The following is a 21,176-nucleotide window of genomic DNA, read 5'->3' on the forward strand; positions in this document are numbered from 1 at the left end:
TCAAGAGGGGTGTGGGCCCCATAGGGGGGGAGGGCGACACCTCCTCTTGGGCCTATAAATAGCCCCACCCCCACTCTCTCTCTACAATGTTTTTCCTCTCCTATTTTCTCTCTCCAGCTTTCTCTCTTTCCTAAATCATCTCTTTTTATCTCTAACCCTATCCTTCTCTCTAGAACTTTCAACCCAAACATTTGTTAAAATTCTAATTTCTTCTGCCAAACTTTTTTTAGCCTCTTCCCTCTATTCAAGTACGATCCTCGTTCCTTTGAAAGAGTGCTTACGGGTCAGAATCGGCCTCTGGAGTCCATATAGCGAAAGTTCTGCTCAATTTTGTAAAAGTTCCAAAATTTTATCGCGGAAGCGCTGCTCAATTTTTTGTAAATAAGGTTAGTACTCATATTCTTCATCTAGACCCTAGCATGTGCTCGTAGAACTTCCTATTCCTTCTTTGAACCCTTAGGATTTTTTCTGTATTTAAATTGAGGTAATTTTGCCAAAATTTAATCCAACCCCGCCTCTATACAAGGTAGGTTCTGTTAAAAGTTTTATAAATGTTTTTAAGCATTCAGAACTACTATAGTAGTAGTTCTAACAAAAGTTTTCTAAAGATTTTTTAAAAATAAAGTTGCTATAACAATAGTTCTAGCAAAAAATTTATATTTTTTTTGAGAAATAGAGCTACTATAGCAATAGTTTTGGCAAAAAAATTCTAAAGATTTTTGGAAAATAGAATTAGTATAACAGTAATTCTGGTAACATTTTTATAAATATTTTTAAAATTTTGAACTATTATAACCAAAGTTCTAGCCAAAATTTTATAAATATTTCAAAAATTTTGAATTGATTTAGGAAGGATTATGTTAAAAAATTTATAGATATTTTAGAAAATTTGAATTCCAATAAAGGAGATTCTATCAAAAAATTTCAAAATCCTTTTTAGATATTCGAGTCAAAATTTTTGAAAAACCTTTATTAAAATTTTAATGATGCAAAGTCATGTCAGAATTTTTAAAACTTGAATTCAAGTTTGAGGCATTTTTTGAATATTTGAGTTATTACAAAGGAAACTCTATAAAAAATTTATAAAGAATTAAGATCATTTAAAAATAGCTTTTAGATTTTTTCTGAAGTTTTTTTTAAAAAGATCTTCTTTAGTTTTTATAGGGCAGATATTGGCTAAAATTTAGTAGAAAATATAATATAATAGAATAGAATTTTTAATAGAATAAATCAAAGAACACAATGATTGATATATATCAGAAATCAAAGTAAGTTTTTCTATCAAAGAGTTATAATTTTTATATTAAACATGTTTCTAGTGCATGCATGATTGATTTAAAACTTTAGCATCTACATAAATAAATGCTTGTACAAAATGACAAGATTAAAGGTTAGTCGAACCTTATGGGTTTTGAATTAAAAACGCCAATTTTTTTATAAAGGATTATGACAAAGTCGTGGCCAAGGTTTAAACTATTTTCAAATCTTGTTAAGCAAAACAATTATCTTGTAGCATGTCATTTCTTACAAAATTTTGTTACACGGGTTTTCTAAACTCAAATGGTGAAAATAGAACACCCATTTGCTTCATGTGTCATATCTACACAAACTTATATAGTTCCACCTTCACAGTCGAGTGCTCATTTTTATAGAGCAACACTGAATGAGTTGTGAACATATAGCCTTAGTGTTTATCATGTACATGTATTTAAGCTATTGAACCCTAGTTTTACCTACAGATATGAGGTTTAGAAAATGTTAAATCCTATAAAAGAATCCTTAGAACCCATTCACGACTATATCTAGTTGAAAGAGATAGATATTACAGTTAGGAGTGACATTGTTATATTGATTGTAGGATTGATAGATTCTCAGTGGGCCTCCTGTCACTCGGGTTAGTAGGCCAAAGCTATCGACATGTCATAGGTGATAGACCTAAGATTATCACAGTCAGTAGATGCATCATTTCTTTTGGTGCCTTAGCAAGATCTTTTCGATCATTGATTGCTTGCTTTGGGGGTCTGGTTCAATCAGGTATCCGGGTAAAACACACTAGAATAATATACCTCTGGAATGCTTCATCTAAATGTGGATATTGTCCCCTATGTACCGGGATGGATGGCAAATATCGAAACAAAGACCTTTTCTCTCACACAAATTGATATAAAAATATGCCCTCATAATGTATCACAAATCATGATTTAAATTGCATAATGGTTTATTGAAGCATGCATTTTTATTTATTACATAAATTTAAATTACTAAAATCATGCTTAATATTTTAATTATCTGAATTTGATAATTACTTACCAGGTTGTCATAAGTCTGACCCCATTTTATGGGGAATAAAGGTTCAAATATGGAGTACTCTATATAGTAGTGGATATTGGACACGAGTGGCATCAAAGAATCTAAATTTTCAAGATCTAGAGATTACTTTAAGATTTTTTTTTTAAATTTTAATCTTAAATGTTTGATTGTCTAGACCTTGTGTAAAGGATTGTGTATATAATGCTTGTTTAAATTTAATTATGTCTTTACTTATATTATAGTTTGTAGAATGTAACCCACCCGAGGTTTTAAACCAAAGTTTAAAATATTTTTTTGTTTATTTTAATTTTTATGCATTTTTCAAAGGTTAAAAATTTCAAAGTCTTACATATCTCGCTTTCTAATAGTTCCAACACTCCTACACTCATTCTCTGCAAATCTCTTGCAACATAAAACCATTTATACAATTAGCTTCTTGTTTTTCTTGTCATATTTTACACTTGGTTACTCTTAAAATCACACCCTTACCACAAGCTAACCTACTCTATGTAGTAGGACCAATATTGCCCATTTAAGCTTCATCAAACCTTGCAATTGGTCATATATGATACTCAAAAAATCCTTGAAATAATGAAAAATGACAATGGATTGATCTCCTAATGCAAAGATGCCAAAAAAAAAGTAACAGCATAAGAAGATTCATGGAACCATTGTTTGTGCAAGCAATAACTAATGAACTAGGGAAGCTTAAATTTGGCATAAAATGAACCCAAAAATCATAAGCATTAGAGGCGAACAAAGAAACCAACAAAAAAGATTACCTTCCAAATAATAGAGCCCAAGATTGCACTGGCAAGAAGAGCAACCTCTCCATACAAAGCAATCGCTTTGTCTCACGTTCCTTGAGAACGACAACTGCGATAACCACCATTCCTCAAAAAAATGACAACCGCGATAACCACCATTTTCCAAAAAAAATCAAAAAAGTTATGGAGAATAACTGAAATATGTAAACCAGCAAAATATATAAACTGGTATGCACCGAGATTCTCATAAATTTTTTTCATTTTTTTTCTAAAATTTCACATTACAGATGTGATCCAGATGCTTGGTTTTATAGAAAACAATAAAATATAAGATTCAAAACGGGGAAATACATAAGAAGGTAGGCGTTGCACCCATTGAAAATAAGATGAGAGAGAATCGTTTACGGTGGTTTGGACATATTCGGCGAAGGCCTAATGGTGCTCCAGTTAGAAGGATGGAGAAATGGGAAAAATATATTAGTTAAAAGAGGTCGGGTTAGGCCTAGGAAGACTTGGATGGACATGATAGGAAATGATATGAATGCTTTGAACCTCACCGAGGACATGGCATTGGATAGAAATGATTGGAGGAGAAGGATTCATGTGGAAGACCCAAAATGATTTTCTTTGTTGGTTCATATCGCCGACCCCAATTGTTTTGGGATGAAGGCGTAGTTGTAGTTGTTGTTGTTGTACTCTTGGATCATCAGATTGCGATGTATAAAAAGAGTCTAATGCTTAAAAATCAATGATTCAGATTTTTTAAAAACATTCAAACATAAAAAAATCACATTTCTTGATCTGAGGATCCAATAGTCGATTCCAAGCAAATCGACCATTCCAAATGCATATGCAGGGTTGATTTGAAAAAAAAAACTGTGAAAATCTGGGTTCATACCAATTTACATATTTTGCTGGTTTACTTATTTCAGTTTCCAGAAGTTTGGTATCTGAAATACTTCAAAAGTTCTGTGTACATCTGAATTGGACCCAAAAGTTTGGCATGCATTTCAAAATTTAAAAATAAGTGAGGTATTCATTTGAATTACAATTTTTGTAGGCATGAATCTGAATTATTTAGGTATGTTGTTGTAAATAACCCAAATTTTAAAAGCCCATCTTTTTACTTTTAAAACTCCATCTTTTGCTTTGATTTGTGAGAACATGACTAATGTTGTCGGCATCAGCCCTGAATCGTTGGCTGTCGATTCAGCTGTATCAGCCAATACCGATACTTAGATGAATCATTCTTTATCGGCTCAAAAATAATAGAAAACTACCTGACACATGTTAAAAGCATTAAAATGATTTAAAATAATATCATTTTTTTGAATTTTTTATATTTATTAAAAATTAGTTGACTGGGCCCTGAATCGTATCAAAATTCTGCTGATACTGGTAACATTGATCAGGGCATGTTTTCTAGGTTCTATTTTGTAAGGAAATTTGTGAGAGATCTTAAGTTGGTTTTATGGTCAAGTCGCTAACATGAAATATCTTGCAACCATGATGATGACAATTTTACTGTAACTTCCCTACACACTTGAACCAATCAGACTTAGGTCCTCATCAGTGTTTTAAAACTCACAGAGTCAACTCGGTGACTTGGCTCGGCTCAGCCCTCCAGCAAGTCAACTCGTCAAGCTTAACTCGGGCTGCGAAAACTCGGTTGCTGACTCGGCCTGACTCGGGCGAGTTCTGGGATGTTTGAAATTTGATTTTTTGGGTATTTCACACACACATATTCACTTTTGTACTGAATAATACATCTTTCCCATGGACTGTCAGGAAAGATCTTTTTGAACAAATAACTGTTATAGTATATAAATCAAACAACAAAACATTTTAGTCTATAAACCCAATTAACAAAGAATTTTGTGCATCTAAAAGCAGAGATTTCTTTCAAGACACATGAAGATTGGAGAGTTAGGACCTAAGGATTCCTTATCTGAATATCACATATTACTTTACATACATGATGATACAACTTCATAAAAAAACTATGCCTCTATAACTAACATTGCCCCATCACCACCCTTTCGTGGACCACTAGAGGTCCAAGGCAACTTCTAGTTTTCCACTTTATGTTCTTGTAAATGATAGTTTATCTTATACAGTGATACTTTTCCCCGGTCTGTAGCATTTGGTGCAGCTTTTGGGCCATTTTACCAACACCCTTTGTCTAATTGGAATCTTTTTTATTTAAGAGCTAGGCATCATAAATCTAAGGTCTGCAACAATTTCACTTTTCCTAACCTCTAATCTTAGGCATTGAAAATTTTATTCTATCTTCTTTCGAGCTGCTAATAGTTGTTTGAATTCTTTCAAGGTGATGCATGGTGTAGAAAATTTGTCCAACTCGATTATGTGTTCTTTGTTTGTCCAAAATAATGAATCTCTTAACTCGACCTACCATTCTCTGTATATTGCATGATCCAAGTGACTACAATCCATAATCACACAGGATACCAGTGCCATTGGGATAATGTAGTTCCCAAGGGCTATGAAGGTGTTGGCGTGATGGATCACTCTTGAAATGAATAATACATCTTTCCCATGGACTGACAATTTATATATTGTTTTTCTTTTAAAATCAAAAGTTAACAAAACCCGGTCCGAGTGACCGAGTTGACTCGCCGAGTCACGAGTCAATAAAGAACGAGTCGAGTTCCGAGTCACGGGTTTTAAAACCTTGGTCCTCATTGGGTTCTTTTCTTCTTTATTTGTTTTGCTTTTTTTAAAAAGAGCCCTAAAACGTTTTTCAGTAAATCGTAACTCTCTTTTTTGAAAAATTCAAGCAAAAGATGCGCCTCTGCCTGAAATTTTCCCTTGATAGAGTTACACAATGAGTAGAGTCGTTGATATTTACACGAGAAACCGCCTCCAGGATCATAGACATAGCCGGCTTTGCATGGCCCTATTTACTATCACTGTCCTGTTAGTTTTTTTTTGTTTAGAAAAGGTAAACTGAAAATGGAGCAGGCTCAAGTAGGGATGGCAGTGGGGCGGGGCGGGGGACAAGGTCTCCACCCCTGGCCTCCCTCAAGATTAGAACCTCCATCCCCACACTGGGATGAATTTTAACCTCCACCCCCACCTTCATCCCTGTTTCATGTCCTCCATCCCCGGTTCAATTGGGATGAGGCGGGGCTATTGCGGGGAAAAGTGGTGGGGATGGGGTGGGGCGGGGATGAGACGGGAATCGTGGTGGGGACGGGGTGGGGTGGGGAAAAGTGTATGTCCATCCCCGCCTCCATCCCCGAATGGGGATGGATTTTAACCTTCGTCCCCGCCTCCATACCTGTTTCATACCCTTCATCCCCGGTCCAAACGGGGCGAGGTGGGGCGGGGCAGGGCCCCGCTTTCCCCCGGTCCACTGCCATCCCTAGGCTCAAGAGACATCAGCGTGACCATATGAAGTACATCAGAGAGGATAAGCATTGCCAGCACAGTAGCGGGCTTGGCTTAGCACTCAAAAGTCCTGTGAATAACCAGCACCGCCAAAGGTAGAACTACCTGCTGCACCTAGCAGTAGATTCAGAAGCAGGTTCCTCACGAAACTGTCCTGTTAGTTCAAAAACCTTTTCTGTCATCTGAAAAATCCCAATTATAATACCAATCAGTATCAGATTCTGAACTAGATCCGATGTAGTAAAATTGATTCCAAACCTGGTAAAGAAATGCTAGAAACCGGGGCCTTACGTGTACTAAATGGATCATATTTGATCATCTAAATCCCAGAAGGCCCTGTACTTGCACAACTTATTTTTAACAGATGGTAATAATGCATTAGACTTGGATTAAAGATCTTTTCAAATCCAATCCATTTTGACTACAAGTTGGGTTTTCTTGACAATTTTGCTCTTTTTTTGGTCAAAATCATAACCCCTCATTTTTTTTTCAAGTGACAACTTATACTGCGTTTGATTTTTTTTTTAGATGACAACTTACATGGTGCCAGATTTTTTTCAGGCGACAACTCAGACAAGTGGTTTGACCAAGGTGCCTAATTTTCTAGGCGATAAAAAGATAAAACTGTTAAGAAAAAAATCAATTAGCTAGATTTATCATATTTTAAGTCATGAATTGGCCATGTTTGTCATATTTTTTTGGGTCTGTCCAAAGCACAATGCTGCCAAAAGTGAGTGTCATCTACTTCTTTGTCAGTTTATAGCATATATTTTTCTAAGAAGGGACGTTTTCAAATATCCCATGACTTTTACCTTCAATATAATCAAAATAGTCCAAAAGTCCCTTTAATAATTGACCTCCGCCTTATCATGGGTTGCATATAGGGCTGTAAACGAACCAACAGGGCATGTTCAGTTGGGCTTAACTTGTTTACTAGTGGATTGAGCTCGTGGTTATGCTCGTGTTCGTGTTTAACTGAGCTAAGTCGCTCCTCAATGAGATGAGCCAAACAGGAGCTCGCTCGTGTAAAAACATTTCATGTTATTTATACATAGTATATACATTTTTATATATTATACTTAAAAAAACATATAACTTTTTATAAATTACACTTAATAGTTCATATTTTATGTATATATTTTTCATTCATCCTTATTATATATATATATATATGTATTTTTCCTTTTATATATTACACAAAATAAATATTATTCATAAAAACATATATATTATTTATACGAGTACTATCGAGCTAAGACGAGCTGAACACCTTGTGTTTGGGCTTGATTCATTTAAGCTAAACGAGCTGCTCGTGGCTCAGCTCGCCAACTATACAAACCGATCACAAATGAATTCATGACTAGCCGAACCGAGTCGAGTCACGAGCTGCACTGTTCGTTTACCAGCCCTAATTCTATATGCGGGCCGTTTTTTGACAGTTGAGAATTTTTTTGTTTTGTTTTTTGCTTTGCAGTCTGCCCAGTTTTTAACTACTGGGTGTAAAAAAAATAGTCATTTTTTTAACCATCCGATAAAGGTAGTTCTTGGAATAAAAACCTTGGGTTAATCTCTATTATACTCACACTTAATGGTGAAAAACCTTTTTATAGTGTTTTAAATTTTTTTATTCCACCATTATTCACTTAAAATACGTGATCGCCGTTCTAGGAGAAATACCTATGCTTTTGCATGTTAACCGAGAAACCAATAAGGGTCATCCCTTGCCACAAGGTCGAACTAGGTGTACTCATAGCGACAAATATCGCAAGATTTAAGAAAATCTTGCCATAATATTACAAGAAATTACCTGAAAATTAAAAATGTCAATTTCTTGTGATATTTTCAAAATATCATGCTTTTTTTACTCAAACATAAATATCATAATTTAAATGTGATATTTACAATTTTAACAACTATTTATCATGAAAAAACCCTGTGGTTTTTATTTTTAAATGTTTTTTTATTTATATTGGCTTATAAAAAATTAATTTATTGTATTTTAAGTTATTTTTATTGGCAAGATTTTGCCAAAAAAAATGAGATTATAAAAAAAAAATCAAAAACTTGCGAGTTTTTTACTGCCTATATTTTGTCGTTTTTAACTTTTTGTCACTATGGGTGTACTTGATGGGGATTTTTCCTTGGACCTACTAAAAAAAAGAAAGTTGTGTCCACCCCTAGATATTATGAACGTACAAATGACTGAAATGGATCAGTGTTTTAAAAATGGCTAAAATAGATCAAGGTTCTCACTTAGGTTTGTTAAAAATTTTACCAATATTTTCGATTTTAGAAAACATATATTCAAATTTGAGTTAGATCCAAGATAAATATACTTAAGTTTTATTTGGGTTTGGTTGAAAACAAAGCAGCATTATAGCTGGTTTGGATCACCATGAGGTTGACCTGACACGTTTTTCTCATGAAAACCAATACATGCAATTCTTGCAGATCTTATATCACAGGATCCTAATTTATACTTGAAATTCAAAAGGTTTAATGTGAGACTTGAGTTGGAATATATACAAAATTTAAAGCCAGATATAAGACATTTTGGTAATGAATAACATATGTACAAATATGGATTAGATACATAACAAATATATTACTGAATGAGAGAAAAAGAGGTATAAGAGTATTCTTACTACTTTGAAATATTTAATTTAGTTTAATTATGTGATGTAACGATAGCCGGTAGGTTAGACCATATCTTTATTTGATCCGTGAGAAAAGTTTAGGTCTGTATCAGAAATTTCAGAAAAATTGGTATCAAATTTTGTATAAAAAGAGGAGTTTATGTCAGAAAATTACCCTACTAAAAAAAATATGGGTTTATGTAAGGTATTTACCTCCTAAAAAAGTTTTGCCATTTTTGTCTACCTGTGGATACTTTCATCCATTAACCTGTCTATTGTGCTCTTTCTCTTGCCACATTTGGATTTTTTTTTGGATTTATAACCTGAAGAAACCGCACCCGGCATGAAGACCTGGTCGCGCTGGCTCAGCCTGCCATACGGCAGCATAAAACTCCGAAGCTAGGATCCGTGCCCCCGGGGGCCGCCTATGCTAGGCATTGGCTTGCATAGAGGGTTAACACTCATGGGAATCAAACCTTGACTGCCTGTCTAGTAGCCAAGGCCCAACCCCACTAGGCCAATCCCACTTGGGGCATGACATTTGGAGTTGGTCCTGGTTTTTTTAATTCTTTTTTTTATAGGGTTTTATTTTGATTGCTCAAGGGGAAATCGCCGACTTTGTTGTCACAAAGATAATCGGCCATGCCCACAAGGGCTCCACTCATCTGGTAGGGGTGACTAATGAATGTGACTAAGTTGACAGGATGTCACAAGTTCGAAACCTACAGATAGCGTCCTTGCTGCAGGGTTGAAGCTGGGTGTACCCCCCGGTGGGCGAGAGCGACCTCAAGGGTGTTACCAGCAGGGGCCATCCAATATGCAGTGGATGATGGGGTTTTCCTCGGCCAATGCAAAAAAATAAAAAAACAATTGGCTGTAGCATTTTTTCATGCAAACCCATATAATCTTTTTGCATGTGTCCAATTTATATTTAACTGCCTCAATCTTAAATATTTAAGATAGACACTGAATATTTTAAGGAATTGCTAAGATGACCACCTAAGTTGTTTTTTTCTGAATTATTTATTTATGCTTAAATATAATTATAAAAACAAAGGTCTACAAAAGTGACACTAAAATTGTTTTAAATTTTATTAGGTTTAAATTAAAAGTAGCCATCTTTTTGTAAATACTTCATATATATATATATATATATATATATATATATATATAGAGAGAGAGAGAGAGAGAGAGAGAGAGACGCCCACAAACCAGTGTATAGTCAAAACAATGCTAAAAAACACTCTTTAAAAGACGTTAGAGAAAAAAGACCTTTAGCGGCAGTCGTGATCACATGTGTCCAATGTAACATCAAATTCACCCTACTCTCTCTCTATATATACACACTTTTGTAATAAACCTAAAAATAGTTTTATCTTCATTAATCAAATAGTCCAAACCTCCCTTTTGATCAAGTTGACTATTAAAAAATGTTGCAAAATCTTGAGGGTACTCTTATAACATATTAGATATTTTAGCGCTCGTCTATATGTCCATAAAAGAGCCAAAACAAAAATGGAGGCACACACAAGGCACACAATATACGTGGTTCAATGCATCCAAGGAAGTCGAGAGACGTGAGCTCTTTATTTATTAAGTCACACCTTTACAATGATTAGAATTTATAAACTTAGCTTGCACACAATTAACAAGTCTTTCGCCAATAACCAACTTGCTATTGTCTATCAAAGAATTTGAATGGTTTTTCTTATTGAATACATGATAAACTTAGACGTTTTCTTCCTTGATTTTAGGCTCCTCTTACACTATCTTAGGCACAACCTCACTAGGAAATCCTAGCTTCTTTTTTTTAATAGGTTTCCTTCTCTTGAGATCCTTCTTGAGGTGGACGATCTTCTGCAGGTTGGACCATGAAACCCAACCCGACTGAACTGGTTCTCTAATAGCTGCCTCAAGTTCAATGGAGTAGGAATCACATTGAGCTTGACACGCAAAGTATTGAACCTCTGAAACATCAATGATTTAGTGAGAACAAGCTGGTCCTTTGAAAAAATATATTTGATTTGTAGTTCTTTCTTGGCAATCTTGTCTCGCACAAAATAAATGTCAAAATCTCTATGTGCTTGCTACGATTATGGTACATGAGATGAGCTGCCAAGTATGAAGCACCAACACTATCACACATAGATAATAGAAACCTTTTAAACATGAATATACCTAGTTCTTGAAGAAGAAAGCTAAGCCACAATTTCAGCTGCTCCATTTGCCACTACTATGTATTGCTAGATCGAGAAACCATAGCTTATTATATTGAACTGGAGGATATAAGATTAGGATTATAATACAGAGTATAAACCAACCCAGTCAACAATATCCTCTTCACTGCTTCCCCATGATAGCACAATTTGGATTCCATGATCAAGAGTTCTCTTGAGATTATGCAGTATCCTCTTCATTGCTTCTCAATGATGAGTTGATTGCTCATGCATTCATTGACACACTCTATTCACAAGAAGAGATATGTCAGCATTGTGGCATATTGGAGAGCCCCAACAATACATCCATATAATGTAGAGTTATTAAATTTACCTTTGTCACGTCCTAAAAGAGGAGCTAGAGCCATGGGTGCGGACACCGGCTTGGCTCTGACACACCTTTAATAACTCAAAAACATATATTCGTCCTTTATTACTGAACACAAATAAAATAATGCAAAGAGCCTAAGTCTTTTAAAGCAAACTCAGTTCCAAGTTTTAAAATAAGACCTTGAATAAAGATACTTTTGAGATAGAGATAGAGAGGTGGACTGGTTGTGATGGAGAGCATCCAGCATCGAACCATCGAGACCAATGGCATCAAGATGCACATAGCAGAGAAGGGTACTGGCCCTCTCGTGCTGCTCATCCACGGCTTCCCCGAGCTCTGGTACTCATGGCGCCACCAGATCCTCTCTCTAGCCCACCATGGCTACCACGCGGTGGCCCCTGATCTCAGGGGCTACGGAGACACCGACGCCCCTCAAGAAGTCGACAGCTACACTTGCTTCCACATCGTCGGAGATCTCGTCGGCCTTCTCAACGCCCTCGGCGAGGACAAGGCACGCTCTTCTCGCCACCTCCCTTTTTTCTTTCTTTCCACTGTTTCTGCTCAGTCTTTAAGTGAATCTCAAGTTGGTCACTTCTTTTTTTCTGTTTCTTTTTCATGTTGATGATCTCAATTTCGATGTTGGTACTTCTTGTTCTTCTCGAATCTCATCTTTATAGTCTTTATTTCGATGTGGGTATCTTTCATGTGTTTGCAATTTGTTCATGGGTTGCAGGTTTTTGTAGTTGGGCATGACTGGGGAGCAGTCATTGCGTACAATCTGTGCTTGTTTAGGCCGGACAGAGTGAAGGCCTTGGTGAATCTGAGCGTTCAACATGCGCCTCGACACCCATCTATGAAGCCTGTTGACCGCATGAGGGCAGCGTTCGGTGATGATTATTACATTTGTCGATTCCAGGTTTTCAGTTTCCTTCTTATATCCATGCATTTGGTTCTCAAATCTTGTTGGCGTGCTTAGCTCCTCTGCTAAATTTTATTTGGTAGTTCCACTGCGAATGAGCATTTAACATAAAGATTTCTTGTCACCGGCGAATGTACGTGTTGAACGGTATTCTTGATTTCCTACCATTTCTGCGCTTCCTGATTGCATTTCCATCTGTCCTTCACAATCTCCAAATGACATTGATTCTACTAGGGATTTCCTTTGTTAAATAAAGATAAATGTAAGAAAGAAGAACTTAGGATGTGTGCATCGCCAAATTTTGATAACGAAAAAGAGGGTTTATCCAAAAAAAGAGTTTTGGATTGAAAAAACGGATTTGAACATTAGATTAGAGAGTTTTGGAGTTCACTCTTCAAGTTGTGCGTCTTTCCTTTTCCTCCTCCGCCAAGCATGGATCAGACACACTAGGAGCTCGAAATCCAAGCTTTAGTTTGCGAGTGATGTACCTGATACATTGATCCTGTAAAGAAACGACCTTGATGGTTCAACCCACCACAAAGGCTCGGAAAACACAAAAACAAGAACATATATGCGAACTTTAGGAAAATCTATACTTGAAATAACATAATAAATGAAATAAATACACAAAAAAGGGGTTGAATCTGACTTCAGACTTAGGTAGCCCTTTTATATGATGATGACGAGCTCAGGGGAACTCGGGCAGCATTTCGGCCAGGTGCCAGTCTCAAGGGTCTAGGTGAGATAAGAGATCTGGATCCTATGATAAGTTAAATAAGCTTAGCTGGGCTAGGCCTACCTAAGCAGGGTTAAGGCGCTAGGTTCTAGAAGGCTGGGATAAGTAGAGATTTTTTGTAGATTAAGGGTACTTTACTTCTAAATCTCAAATACCAGATGTTGAATTAAGGAGATCATATCCCTATTTATAGATTTTGTGGCTGATATATACATTATTCCTACGTATCCGAGATCTGAGGAGCCAGATCCGTCCATGATTGAGGTAGCAAGATCCGATTGGTTGAGGGTTTGAAGGTCTCTTTCTGATTTACTTTAGGTTTCCTAACTTAGGGATTAAGGAATAGATAAGCCAAAAGGTTGTTTAAGACTCTAAGGGTTAGATTAGGTTCAATGAATCCTATCTCACGAGTTAGAGGGATAAGACTAAGGGTTCTTAAAGGTTTATCTCCATCAGACACACGTTTTTGGACTAAATTAACCACTAGCGACACATGCTGCTAATGGCAATCTAAATCTTCTAACGACAATTCATGTATCATTAGAGGTGTGCTGACGATGCATCCGAATTTAGACCAGTTGTTGATGACAATTCATGTGACGTTAGAGAAATGCTGATGACACATAGTAGTTGAGACAAAGATGTTCGACCAGGTCAACTTGTTTTGTTCATACCTTTTGACTCCGATGTTGGATTGACCTGATTTTTAGCTTGTTTGAGATCTAAGATCCTCTAGTTTAATCTTTTGGGCAAAAACCTTGATAATACTGTTTTGAAGGTCAAAAACTAAGTTGAGGTTAGAATAACTTTGAAATGAGCAAAAAACACTATAATTTTATCATATGATTCTCGACATGAAATGACTCTATCAAAATTGGGGTTTCTACAGGATGCTAGACATCTTGGCCTTTAATTCAGGAAGATAGAGTAGAAAAATAAGACATGCCCTCTATCAAAGGGATACAGTAAGAATTTTACTAGAAAAGCAAAAAAGAAACAAGAAGTGAATAAAACATCCATGAAAACTCAGTGATTAATAAGGTTCTTTAAAGTTGCTGTCGTAGTTTATTTATGGTTCATTTATTGGAAAACACTTGGCGAACTGGGGGACAGAATTAACCATATCCATTTGTATCTATCATAAAGCTGCAGTAATATTTGTAAAATTGTCTATGAAAAGACAATACGCAAACGAGCACAAATAATATAGAAAAGATGTGCACGAAGGCACTCTCACAACACTTGAACAAAGTACGCAAAAGCGTAAAAATAATAAACATGCACAATGGCATGTATTTTATAGAAAGAACCAAATGCTTGAGACTCTCAAGCTTAAGAAATACAAAGGGGAAACACCCCTATTTATACAAATGCAAGAGAGTGCAAAGGGGGGGGGGGGGGGGCTCCCAAAGGAGTTGTTGGGAGCCCCCAACGACTCTATTGGGGGACCCCCAATGCACATTAAAAAATGTCAAAAATAAAAAGAAAAAAAAAGAATTACAAAAAATAAAAAAGAAAGTTACAACATATTCCAAAAGGGAATATGCGCAAAACAGGAAATGACAAAAATACCCTTTCGGGTAAATATATATAAGTATATATATTTATATATATAGAGATATATGTACATTTAATATATTATATGTAAATATATCTCTATGTATATAAATATATATATTTATATTTACAATAATGATTTTTAGGAGATACATTTTAACACCCCCCCTCAAACTTATGGTGTGATAACTGCAAGTTTGTCAAGAAGGAAATGAAATCTGGGCGAACATAGAGCTTTTGTGAAGAAGTCGACAAGTTGATACTCAGATGTCACATATGGTAGATCAATGACCTTCTTCAAGTATTCTTCTCTGACATAATGGCAATCCATCTCTATATGCTTTGTTCGCTCGTGAAAGGTGTGGTTCTTGGCAATGTAGATTGTGAAAGAATCTGAATAGGGCTTCAAGATAGTGCGCCTTCAAGCTTTGGAGAATAGCCTTCAATCTGAAAATACAAAATAAAGAGAAGAGAGGAGAGGGGGAGAAGAGGAGGATGCCAAATGGAAAGTAGGGCACGTTAAAAGTATCGTGACCCTCTCTTAATAAGATATATATAGGATCTAACACTACTGAACAAAATACATGAAAAATATACAGGATTACAAGTATGCCACCGCCCAAGCATGGGGAAAGCATACGCTCGGATATGGATCCAATATCGGATCCATATCCGATACAAATACAATTCTAACATCCCCCCTCAAGTTGTGCATGAGTTTTCATCATGCCCAACTTGTTCTTCAAATGCCAAAACTGTGATCCAGTGAGTCCTTTGGTGAAAAGATCAACAACTTGTTCAGAAGTATGTATATATGCAGGGGAGATTTCCTCATCTTCTATTTTCTGACGAATGAAATGTTGATCAATCTCAATGTGCTTGGTACGACTGTGAAGTATGGGATTGAATGAAATTTTAATGGCACTTTGATTGTCAACCAGCATGGAAGATTGAGCAATAGGAAGAGATAATTCCCCAAGGAGGTGACGAAGCCAAGTAGCATCGGCAGTGCCAGCAGCCATGGCCCTATATTCAGCTTATGTGCTGGATTTTGCAATGGCGCGTTGTCTGCGACTACTCCAACAGACAAGATTAGAATTGAGAAAGACACAATAGCCAGAAACAGATCGGCGTTCATCAAGATCGCTTCCCCAATCAGCATCAGTGTAAGTAGAGATAATATGACCATCCACAGTAGGAGACATGCGTTTATAAGTAAGTCCATCGCCAATAGTCCCCTTGAGATAACGTAAGATACGCTTGACAGCTTCCATATGAGTGTCTGTGGGAGCATGCATAAACTGGGAAACTTGATTGACAGCATATACAATGTCGGGCCGAGTGAATGTCAAATATTGAAGTTTCCCAACAATACTGCGGTAAAGGGTTGGAACAGGATATGCAGGACTGCCATCTGAAACGTTCAACTTTGCATGCAAAACGCTGGGCGTGTTAATGGGCTTACAATCAGACATACCAAAGGATGTGAGAATATCAAGGGCATACTTGTGTTGAGAAAGAGTGAGGGAATCCTCAGTCCTGTCTAATTCAACACCCAAAAAATATCTGAGGTCCCCGAGATCTTTCATTTTGAAGTGTTGTTCTAACACTTCTTTGATTTGGACGATATGAGAGGAAGTATTTCCCGTGAGAACAATGTCATCCACATATATCAATAACCAAGTAGTGATCCCTCCTTTGTGATAGATAAAAAGAGAATGATCAAGAGCACTCTTCTGAAAACCAACTTCTTGAATGTGAAGGGAGAACCTTTCAAACCATGAACGAGAAGCCTGTTTTAACCCATATAATGACTTGTGCAACTTGCATACCCATAGATTAGAATCATTAGTAGCATATCCTGGTGGCTGTTCCATGTAGACGTCCTCTTTGAGGAAACCATGAAGAAAAGCATTTTTGACATCAAGTTGATGTAATGACCATCCAAAAGTAACAGCAAGAGAGAGAATAACTCGAATGGTACTCATCTTAACAACAGGGCTGAAAGTCTCATCATAATCTTCCCCATGTTGTTGAGTGAAACCTCTAGCCACAAGACGAGCTTTATACCTATCAATACTGCCATTTGGTTTATATTTGATTTTATAAACCCATTTAGACCCAACAACATTCTTATCCCTTGGCCGTGGAACGACTTCCCATGTTTGACATTCATTCAAGGCTTCCATTTCTTCATTCATGGCTTCAATCCAACGGGAATTTTGAGAGGCCTGAGAATAACACTTTGGTTCAGTCTGTTTATGCAAACTGGTCATAAAAAGCTGAAAATCCAAAGTGAAAGTGTTATAGCTTATCCATCTATCCACGGGATGTCTCGCTCGAGTGGACCTTCGTGGATGAGAAGGAACAATGACAGAATCAGTAGTAGAGGCAGGAGTGCGACGAGAATAAACCAAGCCAGAAAATCTGTCTAAAGGAGAATCAGCCATCTGAGTATCAGACATGTCTGCTTCAATGTGAGTACTATCCATCTGGGCATCAGACATTTCTGCTTCAATGTGAGTACTGTCAGAAAGGGCTGGAAAAGTGGTCGGTTGAATCCCATCGCCTAAGATATTAGCACATAACCATGGATCATATAGTCTGGACGCTGAATCATGAATAGCCTTGGAAGAAGTGTGAAACTGCAATCTGAGTTCATCAAAAACAACATGTCTTGAAATATGTATACGGCCTGTTAGGGGATTATAGCACCTATAGCCTCGATAATGGTCTGCATAGCCCACAAACTGACACATTATAGCCCGAGCCTGAAGTTTGTTCCGGAGGCTGGAATCAACATGAACATAGCAAATGCATCCAAAAACCCGAAGCTCATCATACTTAGGATGCTCATGATTCAAAAGAAAGAAAGGAGATTTCCCTGCGAGAAGAGCTAAAGGCAATCAATTTATAACATAAACGGCCGTGTGAAATGCCTCAGTCCATAGAGTCATAGGGAGATCAGTGTCATGGAGCATGCTTAAGGCAGTCTCTACAATGTGTCGGTGCTTGCGTTCTGCAATGCCATTTTGCTGTGGTGTGTGTGGACAAGATATCTGTCTAGTGATGCCATGATTTAGCAAGTATTCAGTAAATTCAGATGATAAATATTCACCACCACCATCACATTGAAAATGCACTATGTTGGATGAAAATTTATTTTGGATGAGGGCATGAAATTGGCTAAACAAACGGAACACTTCAGATTTGTGTTTTATGAAGTGTATCCATGTATAACGAGAAAAAGAATCAACAAAAATGACATAGTATCTACTGCCGGAAGGAGATGAGACAGGAGCTGGTCCCCAAACATCAGAGTAAATCGTTTCAAACAATTTAGAAGCTCTTTTATTGATGGAATTAAAAGGAAGGGCATGACTCTTACAAAGTTGACAGCTTGAGCACATGCCTGACTCACTAACAGGTCTCAGACTGGATTTGTGCAACAATCCATTATTAACAAGGCTAGAAATAAAAGAATGATTACAATGGCCTAATCGATTATGCCAAATGGACGGCATATCAATTTGAGTCAAATTGACTTCATTCAGACTGATAGGAAAAGAAACAGATGAACTGGACTTGGACACTGGAGGAGCTTCTTTGAGGACGTACATGTTGCCTTCACGAATTCCTTCAGCGAATATCGTCTTGGTGAGAGGATCCTTGACAAAAACAGAGGAAGGAGTGAATTCAACTGATGTGGAAGAGTCATCAATGATTTTAGATACTGAAATAATGTTTTTCTTGACATTAGGGACGACTAAAACATTGTGTAAAGGAAGAGAAGTATGCGGCAAAGAAACATATGCATTACCAATGTGAGTAATTTTGTGGTGAGTGCCATCACCTGTAACTACAAAACCTTTTGCTAAATATGGAGATGCACTAGAGAGTTTACCTGCATCATCAGTCACATGGGCGGCAGCACCAGAATCCACATACCAGACACCATCATCATTTTGCTTGAGATTCAGATTAGAAATAGCTGTCATTAAGAGTTGTTGTGCATCGGGCGTAAATGAGGAGGAAGACGCTCTAGAAATGATAGAGGGGGTTGGCCTGTGATCACGTCGACCTCCCTTAGCTTTGTTCTGAGGATTGTGCCAACATTCAGATTTAACATGTCCTCTCTTGTTGCAATAGAAACATGTAGGGATACGCTTTGGCATGTTAACAAGAGTGCTGCTCTGATACCATGAAAGAATCTGAATAGGGCTTCAAGATAGTGCGCCTTCAAGCTTTGGAGAATAGCCTTCAATCTGAAAATACAAAATAAAGAGAAGAGAGGAGAGGGGGAGAAGAGGAGGATGCCAAATGGAAAGTAGGGCACGTTAAAAGTATCGTGACCCTCTCTTAATAAGATATATGTAGGATCTAACACTACTGAACAAAATACATGAAAAATATACAGGATTACAAGTATGCCACCTCTCAAGCATGGGGAAAGCATATGCTCGGATATGGATCCAATATCGGATCCATATCCGATACAAATACAATTCTAACAGATTGCACTTTTATTGTCACAGCATAACTTTGTTGGTTCTTTGACAACTACTCCCATATCTTCCAAAAGACGCCGAATCCATACAATTTCCATGGTGGTAGATGCCATGGCTCTATATTCGGCTTCAGTGGATGATAAGGAGACCTTCTGTTGCTTTTTACATCGCCACGAGATCAAAGATTCTCCTAAGAAAATACAAAAGCCAGTGGTGGAGTGACGGTTACTAGGGTCACCTCCCCAATCTAAGTTAGTATAAGCAAGCAATTTTAATTCAGAGGAAGAAGATAGAAAAACTCCCTTGTTTATGGTTCCTTTCAAATATTTGATGGTGCGAAGGACAACACTCATATGAACGGTTGTAGGAGCATGCTGAAACTGACTGGCGATGTGAATAGCATGCGACAAGTCGGGTCGAGTAATGCTAAGGTACATTAGAGAGCCTACCAACTGCCTGTAAGGAGTAGGATATGTTAGGGGAACACCATCGTCAATCTTCATTTTTGATCCCACGACTTCAGGAGTTTCGCATACTTTGTCATCAGAAATTCCTGATCTGTCAATAATCTCACAAGCAAGCTTAGACTGAGATAGAAAATAACCACGTTGCGAATAGGCAACCTCAATACCAAGAAAATATGTCAGAAAACCCAAGTTTGACATCTCAAATTTTGAAGTCAAGATGAACTTAATACCCTTGACTCCTTGAACATCATCACCTGTAATTAGCATGTCATCAACATAGAGTAATAGAATCACAATTCCTGCATTAGATCTTCTAGTAAATAGAGCGGTGTCAGTATAACATGAGGAAAAACCATTTTCCAACATTACACTAGTAAATCTATCATACCAGGCCTTGGGGGCCTGTTTCAAACCATAGAGGGCTTTACGAAGATGAAGAACTTTATCTTTAGGAATCTTCATGCCTGGTGGAGCATCCATATATACTTCTTCGTTAAGATCACCATTTAAGAAGGCATTTTTAACATTCATTTGAAAAATGTTCCAATTTTTAATAGATGCAATAGTAATAAGACACCTAACGGTAACCATTCGAGCTACAGGGGCAAAAGTTTCTTCGTAATCAATTCTATACTCTTGCCCATACCCTTTTGCAACTAAGCGAGCTTTATACCTTTCTAGAGAACCATCACTCTTAGTTTTAACTTTGAAGACCCATCAACAGCCTATAGTTTTCTTTCCTATAGGTAGAGTTTGGAAATCCCAAGTTTCTGCCCTTTTAAGAGCATTAAGTTCACTTTGCATGGCTTCTTGCCATTCTATACATTTTTTAGCTTCTTCAAAATTTCTTGGTTCAAAATAAGAGTGAATGGCACTAAGACAAGCCCTATATCGGGGTGAAAAAGAGTCAAAGGATACAAAACGAGTTGAAGGTCTTCTATTCCTTTCAGATCTTCTATGGTGAAGAATAGGAGAAAGCTCACTATATTGATCAATAGCACTTCTAAAGGTGTCTTGATTTCTACGAGAGTAGGTTATTGGCTCACTTGGAACTCTACTTTCTTGTTCATTGAGTGGGTTATGTTCACCAATATCTGCATCATTTTCCTCATCATGGTTTAATGATACCTCATCATCACTAGATATCATCATTACTAGACAATAAGTCAAATAAGGAGTAATCAAAATTTTCTTGTTGAAAAACATTTTTTTCAAAACCACTCTCATTTTCTAAAAAAGTTACATTTCTAGAGACATATAGCTTATCATCTCTAAGGTCATAACAACGAAAACCTTTTTGAGTTTCGGAATAACCAAG

The 21,176-nt window shown here is 36.9% G+C and overlaps 1 protein-coding gene across 1 annotated transcript in view; it reads left to right on the forward strand.

The window, feature by feature from the left end:
• The first annotated feature begins 11,841 nt into the window (after positions 1–11,841).
• LOC149846185 (epoxide hydrolase 2-like) overlaps positions 11,842–21,176 on the forward strand; it is a 38,071-nt gene continuing 28,736 nt past the window's right edge. Inside the window, exons 1-2 of the mRNA XM_089996226.1 lie at positions 11,842–12,182; positions 12,405–12,587. Of these exons, the coding sequence (XP_089852352.1) occupies positions 11,901–12,182; positions 12,405–12,587 (465 nt within the window). The 5' untranslated portion in view covers positions 11,842–11,900. The remainder of the gene's footprint in view (positions 12,183–12,404; positions 12,588–21,176) is intronic.

This window comes from Nuphar pumila, chromosome 2 (assembly GCF_984573655.1).
Source record: "Nuphar pumila chromosome 2, dmNupPumi1.hap1.1, whole genome shotgun sequence".
Lineage (NCBI taxonomy): Eukaryota > Viridiplantae > Streptophyta > Magnoliopsida > Nymphaeales > Nymphaeaceae > Nuphar > Nuphar pumila.